This window comes from Alligator mississippiensis, chromosome 4 (assembly GCF_030867095.1).
Source record: "Alligator mississippiensis isolate rAllMis1 chromosome 4, rAllMis1, whole genome shotgun sequence".
Lineage (NCBI taxonomy): Eukaryota > Metazoa > Chordata > Crocodylia > Alligatoridae > Alligator > Alligator mississippiensis.
This window is the reverse complement of record NC_081827.1, coordinates 160,300,523-160,317,317: the sequence shown is the minus strand read 5'-3', so window position 1 is coordinate 160,317,317 and position 16,795 is coordinate 160,300,523. Positions and strand designations below refer to the sequence as shown.

At 44.7% G+C, this 16,795-nt stretch overlaps 1 protein-coding gene across 3 annotated transcripts in view; it reads right to left on the bottom strand.

Annotated features, from left to right (window-relative positions):
* PLEKHM1 (pleckstrin homology and RUN domain containing M1) overlaps positions 1 to 16,795 on the bottom strand; it is a 47,096-nt gene that overhangs the window by 18,277 nt on the left and 12,024 nt on the right. For all 3 annotated transcript variants that reach the window (XM_014601342.3, XM_019475852.2, XM_019475840.2), the window contains exons 4-7: positions 15,261 to 15,890; positions 12,368 to 12,812; positions 7,034 to 7,274; positions 5,170 to 6,075 (exon numbers count right to left, since the gene is read on the bottom strand). In XM_014601342.3, the coding sequence (XP_014456828.2) occupies positions 5,170 to 6,075; positions 7,034 to 7,274; positions 12,368 to 12,812; positions 15,261 to 15,890 (2,222 nt within the window). The remainder of the gene's footprint in view (positions 1 to 5,169; positions 6,076 to 7,033; positions 7,275 to 12,367; positions 12,813 to 15,260; positions 15,891 to 16,795) is intronic.

Genomic DNA, 16,795 nt, shown 5'->3' with positions numbered 1-16,795 from the left:
CCCTGGAGGCACAGGTCCCCAGATCTGTGTGCTGGGTTTCAAACAGGCTACTGCTGCAGGCTGGCGCCCGCACCACAATCTTCCCCGCGCTCAGTGTGGGCTGAAACCCTGCGCACAGATCAGGGGCCTTCACCCCCCAGGAAGGGCTGGGAAATGATCAGAGCTGGGGAATCAAACCAGGAGCTAGATGTCAATATCAGAGCAGTCCTTCCCCAACCTTTCCCCTCCCTCTTCTTAGTTTTTGTTTCCCTGCAAACCAGGATAGACTCAAGGCAGCCCTCAGGAAATGCCAGCTCTATTATTTTTATGTAATAAAAAAAGAGCAGTTTGTCTGTTGCAAATAATTCAGAAAGACCACAACTATGGATTTCTGTTTTAAATCTCTGGTTCTCTCTTGTGAATCATGTTTGCATACCTAACAGTGCTAACATTGTGTGGTACCCTGAAAGATCTCAAGGCATGCTGGTTGAGAATCACTGTCCTAAACAGTAGTTTCCCCTCACACCTTCCAATCACTTCTACTGGCTCTGCACATGTGAAGAATTAAGTTCAGCATAGCCAGTGGAGAGGTGTGAGGAGTCCAGAAATAAGCTGCTTTTCACAACAGGTTTTTCACTCTGGGCAGGCCCCATGGAAATGCAAATACTGTATAAAGTTATAGTTGTCTACTATAACTCCTTACCTCACACACTAAGAAAGAACAGCAACAGGTATCCCTGAGAGGTGTACAGCCATTGCCATGGGCCACTGACCGAAGTTGTGATTTGGAAAGTCCTGGGGAGAGCCAGCAGGCCATACAGGCGCATTCTACAGCCATTTCCCTACTGCTAAACCCTTGTTGTTGGCCAATGGTGCCAGCCCCAAGTCCAGCATGATGTAGGACCAAAGCAGGGCAGCAGACAGGCCACATGGTGACAGATACTGCTTCCTCCTGCTCTTTCTTCTGTGAGAGGGACAATATGATACAGGGCCAACATGATCCAACTCAAGTGACCTCCCTTTTCTTCCAGAAGTATTAAACTGAACCATTACACTTTTATCCAACCTGGAAGGTTTGTTTAAATATTCATGATGGAGAACAAAAAACCTCATGAAAACAAAACTAGAAACATATGTATCTGGGTGATGTTTTAGTGATGCTCTGCTCTGAAAAGTGATCAAGCAAAAAAGATGCTCCCTTACTCCCTTGAGTACATTCAAATAAAAGCTTGTTATTCCTTTGTGACGTCTACTGGGCCAGTACAAGACAGGGAGCCAGATCGCTTCCTGGCTGATGCACCATGCTCTACAAACCAACAACTCTATTAATCACATCCCAATTGCAGAACTGTATTTGACCTTTAGCTTACACTTCTCTTCTGTAGTGCTGTTGCACAAACGTGCCCAACATCAACAACTGAACACACACAGTTACTACAGGCTAAGCAAAGGTAATATTTGGCTATCACAAATGTTATTACTGATTATGTTCAGGCCTGAAGAAATCCTGTTTGCCACTCAGGTCTCTAAGGCTCTTCACAGGGCATCTTTACTTCTTACACAATCCATCTAGAGTCACCAAGAGATGACAGATGTTGAAATCCTTTGGTAGCTGGTACAAGACAGGCTAATCCCTGGTTTTGGAAAACCAGTATTATACAAGGGTATGCCAAGCACTGAGGGTTAGCTGATCCACAGCCTGAGGGCTCAGCTGTCTTTTTAACAGGATGTTCTGACTTTAGGATTTTTGACAAGTTGCTGGAGTGGATTAACAGACCTGTAATATTTATGTTTCACTCGGAATCTGCGTTAATGTTAAGTCAGTTTGTAAGGAAGCACCTTTCCTCTTACAAAAGATGCTAGAGATTCCTCTGAGGCTGACAGATCTCATCCTCAATGCAAGCACCTGGCTTGCTCCTGTGGCTGGGATAGGGGGAAGACATTTTTACTGGAGAATCAAAAGAAATTGAGAGACCTGAAGGGTGCAACGCCTTCTGACCAGAGGCAGGCGAGTGACCAGGCAGAGTTTTGGCCATAGACTGAAGTCCAGGCAGCCTACTTTGTTTTTGGAAAAAAAATTCTAGGTGTAAAAACATTAAGAATCAGCAGTTTGAAACCAAATAAACCGGATTTTTGGACCTTGCTTTCCCCTTTTACATCATTTTTGGTGGGACTCTCAAATCCATTTCTTCCTGTTAGTTGCATCCCACAGCATTACAAGGTGTGAAGTGGAGCCCTCAGCTGGTAAAGAGAAACAAGAAACAAGCAAGAGCCAGGGACTGTGTGCGCTCAGCTTAATGCTCTCGATTAGTCTCTCTAAACCATGGGCAGGCAATTATTTAAGCCTGTGGGCCACATAAGGAATTTTAGGGAACTGTTGTGGGCTGACCAACAGCTCAAACCTGCAGGCAGCTCAGCTAGGGCCCCTGCTGCCACCAGCACCACCTCCAGGCTGCCCTTCTACCCCATGGAAGGACTGGAGGTGCTAGCCAGCTTCGGCAACTGGGTGCAGAGGAAGCAGCTGGGCAGAAACTACTGCTAGGTGCCAGGAAAAAGCAGAATGTGGTGGCGGATACAGCCGCCTCCTTTTCGCTGCTGCTGGGGCCTTCTTACTATGGCTGCCCAGAGCCCATGCTTCTCCTCATTCCTGCCATCTGCACCGTCTCCACGCTGCCCCATGCCCTCGCGCCCAGCAGGGAGGAGCTGCAGGGCAGCCCTGGCACAGGCTCCGAGCAGCTGCAGCAAAAAGGCAACAGCAATAGAGAGTGGTCACGCCTACCACCAGGTCCAGTTTTTTCCTAGTGCCCAACAGCAACTTTTGCCCAGCACAGGGCTGAGTGCACAGCCCCAATCCTGGCCGCAGCCTACTCCGCATGGGGGGTCAGGGCAGCTGCAGCACCTGCTCTGGACCCACCCACCAGTCATGATGACAGGTGGCAGCAGCTGGGCAGAAACTTCTGTTGGGCACTTGGAAAAAGTGGGACCTGGCAGCAGGTGCAGCTGCCTCCCCCTCACTGCTGCTGGGCTCTTCTTGCTGTGGCTGCCCAGAGCCTGCATCAGAGATCCCCTCCCCACCACCACTGCCCTGCTGGGTCTTGGACTGGGTCTGTGCACAAGTCCTGGCTGCTCTCCATGGGGCTGGTGGCTGCGGCAGCCAGAAGGAGCTGATGCTGCTGGGGCTGCCAGGAAATGGGAGTCCAGTCCTGCCACGGAGCAGCCCCAGCTCTGCTGTATGCCTGGGAGTGGCAGAATGTACCACAGGCCGGACAAAATCCCTCTGCAGGCTGGATCTGGCCTGCAGGCCATACTTTGCTCACCCCTACACTAAAAAAATTTCTACCTTTGACCTCCAAATGAGCAAAAATGGGCTCTCAGCTGCAGACAGCAAGGTGTAAAGGGCAAATAGGAGACTTGATGAAGGTAGAGAGGACTGAAAAAAAATCAATTAAATCAAAGCCTGACCAGAGAGACTCTTTTACTTGGAGACAGAAAGCTGGGCTAGCTTCACAAAATCCTCAATCTACTCCTTCTACCTATCTGTAGATGGAGAAAGCCCATTCTTAGAACAGGACAGGAAATGGGAACTGAATTTTAAGCAATGAAAGAAGACATGTATAAAGGTTAGAAAGGGAATGGGAAAGACAGAAAAAAGGAGTTAAAAATGTGCTAGAAATCCTTAAACACAGAGACCTTAACAGATTGACAGGCAAATCTCAAGTTTGACTTACCATACTAAAGAAAGGACAATCTGCTTCATTTGGAAATCAGTGAGTGCTATCCTCTTAAAATCATAAGTACCCAGCATATTGACAGGAAATGTTTGATGAATGAATGACTGTTTTCATAATATAAAATCATTCAAGTGAAATTGGGTGTTACTGAAACACTGGTCTTTTAGTAGGGGTGCACTGATAAAAGATTTTTTGGGGCCGATACTCATTAATGAGCCATATTGGGTGATACCAATCCGATTGCCCATATGCAGCCTGGCAGCTTAGAACAGGGATGGGCAATTATTTTGGGCAGAGAGCCGCTTACTGAGTTTTGGCCAGCCATTGAGGGTTGCGTGACAGGCAGCCCAGGGCAGATAAAATATTCATTTTCTAAATGTTTTAGGGGCCCCGCAGGCTGGATAGAATGGCCTGGCGGGCTACATCTTGCCCACCCCTGGGTTAGAAAGTAGCATTCAGCTGATAAGTCTGTTGAGGGGGAAGGGGCATGTGAGGAATGCAGAGAGGTCCCTGTGGTGAGGGAGGGAGTGGGGCTAGGGCAGGCACTTCCCAGTTGGCTCAGGGCAGGGCACAGAACGGAGCCAGCAGCTCATCTGGGAGGTGGATCCTGCCACCCCGTGCACCCTGGAGGAGCCATGGGGGAGCATATGTCCTTTGGATCTGTGCATGGGGTGAGGGTGGGCTGCTGCTGCTGCTGCAGGCTGGGGCTGGGGGCAGAAGTGCTGGGCTCTTCCCAACGCGGGGGCTGGGCCAGAGCTGGGCTCGGGGCAGGCAGTGGCAGCCCTGGGAGGGGAGCTACGGGGTCGGCTGTGGCCACCTCAGAATTTACCATAGCCCCCCTGTAACCTCCCCTCCCCCTGACAAGAAGAGCCCAGCACCATTTCTGGGACCAGCTGCAGCCTGCCCTCGCCCTAGGCAGAGATGCAGGGGGCACATACTGCCCATGGCTCCCTCAGGGTGCACATAGTGGTGGGATGCCTCCCCCCTGCACCCTATGCCCCACTTCAGCTGGGCAATGCCAGCCCCTCTCCCTCCTTCACTACAGGGGCCTTGATCTGCAACCGCCCCCCCCGCCAAACAGACTTACCAGCCAGATGCTGCTCTCCAAGCTTCTGGGCTGGCTGTGTGCATGCTGCATGCATGCACGCACATACATACATGGCATTTATCAGTTACATCAGCCAAAAAAGCTGATTGCTGAAAATGTCAATTTTCCTTTTATTGGTGCCAATACAGTATGAACCGATCTATTGTTGTACCTCTATCTTTTAGTATATGCGCTTAAAAAGGGCTTTGTTCCTGCTGTTTTACCACTTGAACCATTTTTTATTCTAATTTGACATTTGTGTTTTGCCCCTCTATCACACAGGTTGTAGCCATGATCTTCAACTGCAACACTTTGTTAACACAGTTTTAGGCCTTTCAAGTATTAAGGGAGATACCCAAAGCTACTACATACCTGCACATATGAAGCTCTGGGAATCCAGGCCTTTCTCCATGGGGATGGCCACCAAGTATTGTAACAGAAAGCCATTTTCCTTTACGATATTTTTCAGGACTACCTGGGAATTTCCATCTAAATTGCCACCAAGTGTCAGTGCTTCCTCTGCAGTTTCTAGGTATGAAGTTAGTACTCTACGAACAAGCCCCCTCCATAGTGCAGCCTCTTCAGCATTCTCTGCTTGTAGCTTTAAGATGGCTTTTGAGGTTATAACCTTGAAAAACGCAGGCCCACCAAGACTTGTATCAGGAAGAATATCCTGGATGGTTTCTATTCCATAGCTGTTGCTTAAAGTTTTTTCATCGTTTCTCACTCTAAAGCATTTTAAAGCTTCTAATGATAAGGAAAAAATAAAAGGAACCCAAGTTTTATCTACCTCCAAATAAAGAACTGATTCTTTAACTGCATCTAATTCTGGTGGCTTAAAGGATGTCCAGTCAAGGACATCTCTAGACTTGTCATTGTACTGGAGAAGTGCCGCTGAGTCACTGAGTTCTGTTTGTCCTTCAAGGGTGTCTTCTCGATACTCAAGGGTCTCCCAGTCTTCCTCCTGCTGAGGCCTGCATTTCTGCAGTGCCTCATGTATCCTGTCTAGCCAGTCCTCAGCTTCATCTCGGGAAGGAGCTCGCAAGCATAACTTCTTACCCGAGAAAACCAGCTCAAAGCGCCCATCACTGTGAGCCATACCCAGCGACTCGCACCGCAGCAGGGAACAATTCTCAATGCAAACCCGTTCTTCATGGTCCACAAAGAGGCGGAGTTCCAGTGGTGATAACTCACAGAACAACTCTTTCCAGATACCCATTGCTCCTCTCCTCTCCAGGTTGCCCAGTTTCAGGAGACCACGGAATGGATTAGGAAGGCCTTTGGGAAAGACAAGGCTTTTCAGTGCAACTGGAAATAAATTTCAATGGACAGGGTGGTAGAAATACCAACAAAGCCATTCACACTAGCGCAGTGTTTCTCAACTAGTGGGTTGTGACCCAAAAGTGGGTTGCAAGAATACATGAAAGGATTGCGAACAGACTTGAAAAATGGATTCTCCTTTAAAGGAGATAAATGTGGAAAACTGTGGCTTTTCCTTTGCTGGCTGGCAGAGTTCCAGCCTGCCTGGAGCTGCTTGGGGCCTCCCCTATCGCCCAACACCTCCCCCCCTACCCCACACAGAGGGGGCTAGGGGGCAGCAGGTCAGGAGTGAGGGGCACTGGCCACTAATGTCTACAGATGGGTCCTGGTACAAAAAAAAGTTGAGAACCACTGCACCAGTGCACCAATCCACAGCTACTGGCATTCAAATTATTCAAAAGACACAGGCAAATTGATTGGAAAGTGACACTAAAAGCACTTTATTTTCCACTGCCCTGTGTCTTGTTTCATCATTGATACCAGTGCAAAATGCATGTAAAACCTGCAAATCAGAATAACAACTTTGTACTCACTTGATATCAATGACAACATGGGAGGCATGGCACAAGAGAATCAAACCCTACAAATGTGATCTGAGCCAAGGGACAGAAAAGCATCTATTAGGCCTCCTCTGTCTTCAGAAATGTACAATACTCAGGCCCTACTCTTTAGCACTGGGAGCTCCAACACACTGGGAGCCTCTATAGGCTTTGAATTTTATTTTTGCATTTTCCACTAGCAGTGGAAATCACTGCTTTTAGAATGTTCTCCAAAAGTAAAAAAAACCCCAACTTTGTTTAGCTTGATTTAGGGCAGACACACCACCACTTAAAGGAAGTCCAAGAAAAGATTAGCAGGGACTCTGCATTTGGACAATTTAACCTGTTTTTTTAACTGACCAATTCTTGGCACATACCTATTTGCCTACGATGCACAACACTGAAGCCCTTTTGTTCCTGGTCAGGAGATGCTTTGGGCTTCCTGGTCTCTGAAGCGGGCAGGCGGGGCCCCTCCAAATCAAGTGCACTGATCAGTTTTGTGGACCAGCCTTGCCCATTGCCCTCCAGCGAAGGTCCGTTGGCATGAGTTGAGCCTTTACTGCTCTCCTCTACAGAAGGTCTGTAGAAATCATCTTCTGAGATCCAACTCTTTCTTTTCTATTTAAATGAAGAATTTGGATGTTACTGAACTGAAGCCCCAATCCTGCAAACATTTACATCCATGATTAATTTTATGCAGGAACAAAACCATTAACTTCAACAGGACTCCTCACACAGAAAGCTAAGCATGTATACATGCAAGGTCAGAGTCTAATTGCCTAGGCATAAACAGGAGTACAGTATTTACATTTTAATGAGTTAAAAACTGCTATAAGTTACAACAGCACTTTTTTTCTGTCTGGCTAATTACATCTGTCAGTCCTGCCTCAGGGATCATAATGACAAGCTGTCACCTTCTTATGTAATACAAATACCAGCACAATATTTTTACCAGTTAGTCAGGGTGGAAGCTGTCACTGTCCATCCAAAAGCCTGAGGAATCCTTCACTTATCTCACCATGACCACAGAAACTACTTTGCTCAGGAGCGGATGACTGAAATTCCATCTGCGGCCAGTTACCCTTTGTGCTGCTCTGTAGAGCTCTTGGAATAAGCACTGGCATTAAGTCTGCAGCCACCCTGGGCTGCTTCCAGTTACCTGCTCTCCTGCTGAACTGCTTTACTGAGCTTGGGCCTGAGCTTAAAATTTATCATGTAAAAAAAAAAAAAGATCATCAAGTTGACAGTGTTGCTTTATATACAATTATACAACAATAAGCATCCACAGCAATGCTTTTCTAGCTCCACTGACTTTGAGAAGCCCCCAAATTTGCATCAACTGGTTCTTCTCTACCCCAAGTGTTATTGATGCATTCAAAGTATTGCAGGACAACTTGAATTTAATACAAGCCGCATGGTTTTGCCCTCATCATACGACATTAATCTTGATACAATACAATTGTATTTTTCCACCATTAATTCCCAGGACCACTATAAGCACTCTCTAAGAGTGAAGCATTATATTTTACTATTTTAAAAGTCTCAGGGCTGAATTTACTGAGACCTGCACATTTTGGATAGCAAGGGGGGAAGGAGCCAGAGGAGATGGGGGAGGGACAGGGAAAGGGGTCAGAAAAAAAAGCAGCTGCCATGGTGCTGGCTAAGCTGCAACTGTTGCCCCTTGTGTTGCTGCTGCTACCACCTCTCAGGGCACAGAGCTATTCAGTTATGCCTCTGCTCATAGCTAAACCATCTAGTCTTGGTTACATGCTTCCCCCTTTGATGCACCAGATTGTAATTCTACCTCCTTTTTTAACCCATCTGGCAATAAGAATTTTTGCTGCTACTGAGCTGAGGATTTTTACTGCTACAAGAAGGAGAAAGGGCAGAGCTTGATTTCAGATGCCAAGCTGAATTTGAGACACTGGCCCATTAAAACTCATTTTTTTACCTGCAATTTTGCTGGCTCTTGCATGCACATCATCCATGGTGTCTGATTAATCCCACCTTAGAGTGGAACTGCACTATAAGTTTAATGACAGGTCTGAATAGCACCTTTCCTTAACTTGCTGGTGTTACTCAGAAAAGAATATAAAGAGTAAACAGGGCTAGTGTCTGGTCCTTTGACTCTTCAGATGAAATAAGGCTTTCCAGGGGGAGGTGGGAAGGGGGCAAGGGTGAAAAAGCAAAAACTCAATATACAGTTTTCTCATCAACTCTGAGTACATCCTGAAGCATGTATCCAATGAGCTAGTTGAGTGGCACCCTGTCTCACTCAGAGCTCACAGAACAGGTATAAGGCATTACGAACAATAATCTCCTCCTGACAAGTTTGATGTCCAGTTCCTTTCATCAGATACTACTGCATTTTATAGTTAACTTAAGAGCCTGAGTATAAGAAATGCCAAGTACCTCACAGTTCTCTCACAGGGAGGTATATATCTTCCATCAAATTGCTGGTTGTGTTATAAGCAACACCTGAAAAACTGAAAATGATCTGGGAACTCCAGACCCTTTAGTTTGAACTCTATTAGTATGCAGAGGGGCAAATGTTGGAGGAAAGAATTAAGACATGAAAAAAAGGATAAAACATGAGTTTATCAAACTCAAGACTGTACCAGACCAACTTCACCTCTTACTTTGAAACAGATTTTTCTAAACAAAGGAAATACAGATCAAGTCTATTAGAACTTCAGTAAAGCACATCATATTATGATGTGTGATACATTTTTAGTTACATTTGAGTAGGTATGATTTAGTGCAAAACCTGCATGATAAAGCAAGGATTAAACTAGAGAGGAAGTGACAATTTGTGTTAAAAAGGAAAAATAGTGTGGAAGGATAGCAGAATCATTCAAGGATAGATGTGGGGACCAATCTTATTCAACATTTTTGCTATTTGTGACGTACAAAATGTAAGAGCACACAAATGAAATCTGTTGGCAGCACAAACTTGGAAGGCATCGTCAACAGAGAAGAGGACTGGCATAGGTTATACAGGAAGAACTGGATAATCTCAAAGACAGGTAAAATAAGTCAAATGAAACTTTAGTATGTAATGCAAGGTGATGCACTTGGGGATGAGTAAGATCTGTTTTTCCTTTAAGCTGCAAGCTCATGATTGGAAGTGACAGAAGAGGAGAAATATGCAGGTGCATTAGTTGACCACACGAAGGCCATGAGCCACCAATGTGACGGAGTCATAAAAAAGGCAATTGTGATCCTAGGTCGTAACAAATGAAATATTGCCAGGAAAAATAGTGGCACATTAACAGTATTGCACGAGGCCCTCATTACACCTGATTCATGTACAATACTGGTCCTCCTTGTTCAGGAAAGAGGCATTCTACCTGGATGAAATGTATAACAGGGCTACTCCAATCACCAGATGAATGGAGAGCCCATCTTAATCCGAGATGATTTGAGAGCTTGGCTTGTTTAATCTTGCAAAACAATGGCTGGGAGGGGATACAGCCCTTTCCTAGAGCTACTTCAAAGGGAAGGACAAACCTCAGAGTGGAAGAACTATTTAAGCAAAAGAACAAAATTAACACGAAAATAAGTGGCTGGAAATTGGCCACAATTTTTTTTTGTTGGAAATTAGAAGAACATTCCTAACCAGAGAAGTGCGATTTTGTAACTGCCTCCCAAATCAGAGAAGCAGGGCCAAAAATCCTCAGACATTCTCAGATGATGCATGGTAAGTTTTCTTAAGATTTTATATTATGTGGTGGCCTACAATAGCTGGGGACTGGTCTCTACAAATCAGGGACTTCTTCTAGGCTGATACTCCTATGACCCATGACCACTATGTTGTCCCATCAAGCTTTCAAGAGCCTTTGTGTTTTGACAGTGAGCTAAATCATGCATGGGAAAACACTGCTTTTTCAGCGATTCCCTGACAAGCACGAGGGAGATGGTAAGCAAACAGGCTGTTAACTCTAGAATTAGAAATGAAGCTTGAACCCGTGACTCATGCAAAACAGCAGGTATGCACACGATGGAATTTCCTGTTGACAGCTACACCACTTGGAGCAGAAGTGATGGGACTACTGTCTGACTGCTTGAAAAGGTTTAAATACCAATGAGAGCTGTTGCTTAAGTATGACATGAAGCCTATCCAAAGAGCATCAGGAAAGAATGGCAGGCTATGAGATGGGATTAAACAAAGGCCAGTTTAACTTGACTATATGAAAATGTTTCCTAAATGCAGAAGGCCGTGGATTGTTCGAGTTCAGCCAATGAAAATAATGGAAACCTGTGACTTGTGATATTTAAACTAAACTGAGCAATGTAGAGAACAATTCTACTCTGGGAACCTAGCTGATCTTCTCCATGGGTAAATCACGATTCATTTGTGTCTAGACACTGCTTTCTCTTCTGGACTATAAATTAAGAAGAGTTATTTTGTCACTTGCTGTTATGGAATGCCAATGGCCAGACTACTCTGTCACATTATATTTAAGGTTATACATTTCCAGCAGAGCTTAGCACTCAGCAGTGGCTACTGAGAACAAGACAAAGTCCAACCCTTATCCTCCCTGCCCAGAAAATAGTTGGAACCGTTTGGGAGGCAAGCTGTAGCCCATTCATTCTGAAAACTTCTGGTGGTCCATTTGCCATGTAATACTTAGTTGCACTCAACTTCTCCGGAGGTTGGTTCAACAATGTGACTTTCAGCTACAGTAGGGCATGCATTGAGCAAGGTATTCATAGACATTCGGGCTGGAAGGGATCCTGAAGGATCATCGAGTCCAGCCCCCTGCCCCAGGGGCAGGAAGTCAGTGTTTTTTTCCTCTTCTGTGTATCCAGTTGCTTTCTTCAGAAGCAGTGCGCCCCTAACACCTCTTCCCTTTTCCTTATCAAGAAGTTACCTCAGGTGCCTGTACACAAATGCACAGAGCCTGGAAAACAAGCAGGAAGAACTGGAAGTCCTCACACAGTCATGGAGCTATGACTTGATTGGAATAACAGAGACTTAGAAGCTCACATGACTGGAGCACTGTCATGGACAGGTATAAACTGTTCAGGAAGGACAGGCATGAAAGAAGAGGAGGAGGAGTTGCACTTCATGTAAAAGAGCCAAACGTTTGCTCAGTGCTTCAGTATGAAACTGGAGATAGGCCTGCTGAAAGTTTCTGGGTTAAGGTTAGAGGGGAGAGCAACAAGGCTGATGTTGTGGTGGGGTTTTGCGACAGATGACCAGACCAGGAGGAAGTGGTAGACAAGGCTTTCTTCAAACAGCTAGCAGAAGTTCCCAATCACAAGCCCTGGTTCTCATGGGGGACTTCAATCACCCTGACATCTGCTGGGAGGGCAATAAAGCAGTGTGTAGGGAATCCAGGAAGTTTCTGGAGAGTATTGGGGATAACTTCCTAGTACAAGTGCTGGAGCTGCCAACTAGGGGCTATGCTCTTCTTGACCTGCTGCTCACAAACAGGGAATAATTGGTGGGGAATGTAGTAGTGGATGGCAACTTGGGCAGCAGTGACCACAAGATGATTGAGTTCAGGATCACAACTCGGTAATGGACCCTCCCTGAGCATATGACCTGTTTCTATTGATAGTCTGTGTTTGGGGTGAAACTTAAAAGAAGGACAACCACCCAGCAATTCCTGTGGTCTTTCACAGAACATGCTTGTTGCACTTCCTAAATACCTTGCAGCTAATCAAACGGGGAAAAAATATGGAACAAGAATTCTAGCACCTACTGAACCAGGTGTTGTTGGTGAAAGGAATCCTGTCACCGGGCTACGGTCCTCTTGGGTTTCCTTCTGCTCATTCATCTCACTGGTTTCATCTTTATCTTCTCCATTGACAATGCAAAGCTGTTTAGATGAATCAGCGTCTGCTACATCAGTGCGTGTTATGACTGGCTGAGGCAATAATTGGATTCCTGCAACATCTGAGACAGGAGCTGGTATCCTGCTGTTTTTTGTTGAAATGGTTGTACGTGTAGGTTGCGGGTTATCTGTGATAGGAAGTGATTCTGAATATGCAGAGTTCTCAGATGTTGTATTAAAATGCAAGCGAGTAGTATCAGAGACGGGAGGAGGACAGGTGGTCTGTGACAGGGAAGACTCCGACGGGTTCAGAATTAGCAGTCTTCCAGCAGGTTCTGAGTTTTGCTGGGCTTTGCTGAATTCTGACAATACCCTGAAAATAAAAAGTAAGCAACAAAAATGGTGAATGGAATGAACAAAGTCTTCTTATAGCAAGAGACTGTAAGTATCACTGGTTCCCAAAGGCCTGAAGTTGTCACATCATTATTATACATGCTGGAAAAACAAGTCTCCCTATGGTTCTAGCCTCTAAAGTGCTGTACAGCTACAATCCCCCAGGCTATTTGTGTGATTATAATAAATCTACATTATTGTTTCTACAGTATCCTTCTGTGCAGGGACGAGAGGAGCTAAAGCCTTGAAACCCACCATGTAGCAGGCCCTTAGAGATGATGTAGTGAGGAGACCCAAACAGAACAGATACATTGCCACTGTGCCAACCAGAGCCTAGATTTTCCCTACCACAGTTTAATTTTTCTTGTTAGAAGGTACTGTGCATCTAAGCCCAGAGATATCAGAGCTTCTTGGCTGCAGAGGTTTGGCCAGTTGTGCTCTCAAGCTTAACAGTCAACTAAATATTAGCACTGCAGAATTGGCTGGAGGTCAAGTATGGTTTATAGATCCCATATAAAGCTTGTGGGCTGAAAAACAGGACTATCTAGCATAACCAGGTTTGGCCTCTCTAAATCCAGGTGGAAGAGCTCATCTACACTGGAGAGTCAACAGACTTGTAAAAGAAATGAATATACATGTGTAAGGACTTGAATATCGAGGATTTTACTTCCAAATTAATCATATTTGGAACATACGTGTGAATTTTTTATTCCTGTGATTCATTATTTTAAACTGCTGTTTCATGTAGATCCCACAGAAAGAGAGCTTTGCTATTTTGGGGGATTATGTACTGCAGGTTTGTACCAGCACTCTGATCAGAGTACGTGCGCAGCGGTGATGTGCTTGTCAAAATTCCAATAGCGTGTCACAGCTCTGGACGCTTATTAGCAGAGTAGCCCTGGCCACAAAAGAGATTACGCGATGTCTGCTTGCTATCAATTACACCTAAATTAAAACAGCTCAGTTAAAACTCGAATCAACATTTTTCCGTCATTAACTTAAATCAGCTTCAAGGTGGGTTTTTCCAAAATCATCACAAAAAATACAAAAGCCTTTGGAATCTAAAAACCAATGGACAATGTAGTTAAGCAAGATCATTGATAGCTAAGGAAGAACAGACTTCAATGCTCGTCTAGAGCTGGCTGAAATTTTTTGGGTAAATAATCTGTTTCTCCCAAAACTGCCATTTTTGAATGGTCTGAAACAGTTCGTGAATTCCAGCTGAATTTAGCAAATAGATTAGGCCATTTTTCCCCAAAGAAACTGAAATAATTTTATACTTCAACATTTTCAGAATTACAGGTTTTGACTTCATTTCAAAACGATCTTTTCATAACAAAAAATTGCCTATTTTTAAAGGTATAAAAGTCCAGCTTTTGGGGCTGACCCAGAACAAAATATTTCCTTTTCATTAAGAAAACCAAAGAATTGTTTCAGGCCAATACAGAACAAAAAATTCTCGTTTTTCAGTTTGACCAGCAAACTGAATAATCAATTATCCACAAAGCTCTGCTCTAGTCTAGTCATGCTGGCTTTCCACTGCTGGCAGCAGCCAAAGCTTGCCTTTTGTCAGGGAATTAAATGCATCTAACATGACAATAGCCAGAAAGTCACTTCTGACTACCGTCCCATTTTAAAACCAAACTCAACAAAAGCAGAGTTGCTACAAGAACATCCCAAAGCTCACTCTAGTTAGGATGAGAGTACACAACTGTCCCTTTCATTTTCATGGTGACAGTGAAACTATTTCCTGTCTATCTGCGGTTTGGTACAATCTGCAGGGATTCTCTGTTCTGATGTGAAAAACCATTTGGAAGAATAAAATCAAAAGGATTTAAAAATAAACCACGGCAGCAAAGTATCTTTACAGAGTGTAAAAACTGCAACTGCTTTTTTTAGTAAATTAAATCACAGAAATCAGAATTTTTCCCCACTTGATGCAGTCTCAAAATAGCAACACATGAATAATTTGGAGGATCTGAAATCCTAGAACTCCCACTGGGCAAAAGAGGCCTGACAAGTCAATCGCCCAGTGATTGTCCTATGAGAAACTGATTGGACCGTGTCTAGCTAAACAGGCAATCATTCTATTTGGAAGAAGACTCCAGCCAACTCATGTTTTCTTTTTGCCTTTCAAATGCTCCATCAGGGAAAAGGGGTGTAGGTTGTAGCCGTGTTGGTCTAAGGACATAGGCAGACAAGGTTCTTTGGGTGAATCTGATATCTTTTATTAGACCAACTTAAATAACTTAAGTTGGTTAAAAAACTTAAGTTGGTCTAATAAAAGATATCAGATTCACCCAAAGAACCTTGTCTCCCTATCAGGGAAAAGACTCTTTTGGGGTGACATACACGGAACAGAGAAAAATGGAAGTTTCCCTACTTCTGAAAAGCCCTTAGCGAAGAGCACTCTGAACCAGATACTCACTCTTGCAGAGATCTGTCCAAATCCTCAGCATTCGCTGTACCTAAATCAGAGTCACATGATAGAGGCTCCTCACATCTCTCGGGGCTTCTAGGACAATTACCCTGAAAGAGGCTGTCTGAGCCAACGCTGGAGGAAAGCTGGGATGAACCTGTTGTGTTAAGGCTCAGTGTGGAGAACGTAAGTTTGCTTTTGTTTCCATTTTTACTGATGGGCAGTATTGGGGGTTGAACTTCATCAGATCCTGAAGACTGAGAGATCGAGCCCAGTGACACTCTCCTCCGGGGTTCAGAACTGGAGGATGTGAGTGGCTCTGGAAGCTCCGAAACAGGACAAAGACCAGACAAAGACAAGGGCGTTACAGTCCACTCATTTAAAACTGCTGATTTATAGGACAGGTCGAAGGTCAATGATGTCAATCCCTGCAAATAGCTAAGGAGAAATTCACATTCCTCTGCATCCAGTAGCAGGGCTGTTGACTGATAATATTCAGGCAGTCTGGACTTTTCATTTAGCAGTAACTTCATGTAACACTCCATGAGGCCATCATTCAATGCGAGCCTTAGCCAAGCCCGGCAGCGGCCAACATCAGTGTTGATAAAATGTAAATGCTCCAGCTCTGAAATTATATTTCTAGGGAGAAAAAAAGAACACAACATGTGAACAGGTGCAGTTTCCAGAAGCATCACAATATACAGACTTCTATGAGAGACACGTAATCAAAGCAGAGACTACAGGAGGGGCTGGGATTGGGAGATGGGTGGGTGAGGCAGCTCAAGGGCAGATGATGATGCAATGTGCGCGCAAGGAAAAGGGGTCCTTAGTTCTTGTTTTTGGCCTGCACAGTCCATCACTGCGTTACTAGCTGTTGATCACGTTTCATTCCTCTTTTCTAATTAAGAGGAATTGGGCTCACTGAAAACTGATAAAGCCATTTTTTCCCCCCACACAGAAAATTGGTGTTTTGATTTTTGTTTAGCACAAAGTGTCCACTATACACCCAAACACCACATGCCCCAAAGATGAATTATTACGATCTGGAAGTGATGCTGCTTTCTGACAGTTGTCCTGTATCCCATTCTTCTCTGCGACACAGATGTAGTCCAGCTGGAAAGCCCAACACAAGACATAGCCTCTCCTTTCCAAAAGTAAGGGAGAGGAGTTGGGGTGAAATTGTACCACTTTGGCTCCTGCTATGTGGCTAGAGGATTCTCTCTTATTTACAGAGCTGGGTATTCATTCATAATGGCAAGGAACAAGCCTGCTTTTTGTGAATGACAGCTTAGAATTTTCAGACTCTTTTAAAATGTGACAAAAATGGCTGACACTCAAAACCCCCCACCTGGATCCACGATTTTGTTTTCTAAATGTCAATGACATTTTGGTTCAGGTTCTGGGAGTGTTTTGCTGTGGTGTTTCAAACTCCTCTGTACACATGGTTCCAGCTTTAGCTCCTGCACATGCCTGGCATCTTAACTATGAAGCCACCACAGGACAGGACTTTGCTGTGGTCACTCTCAAATAACTGATAAAAAAAT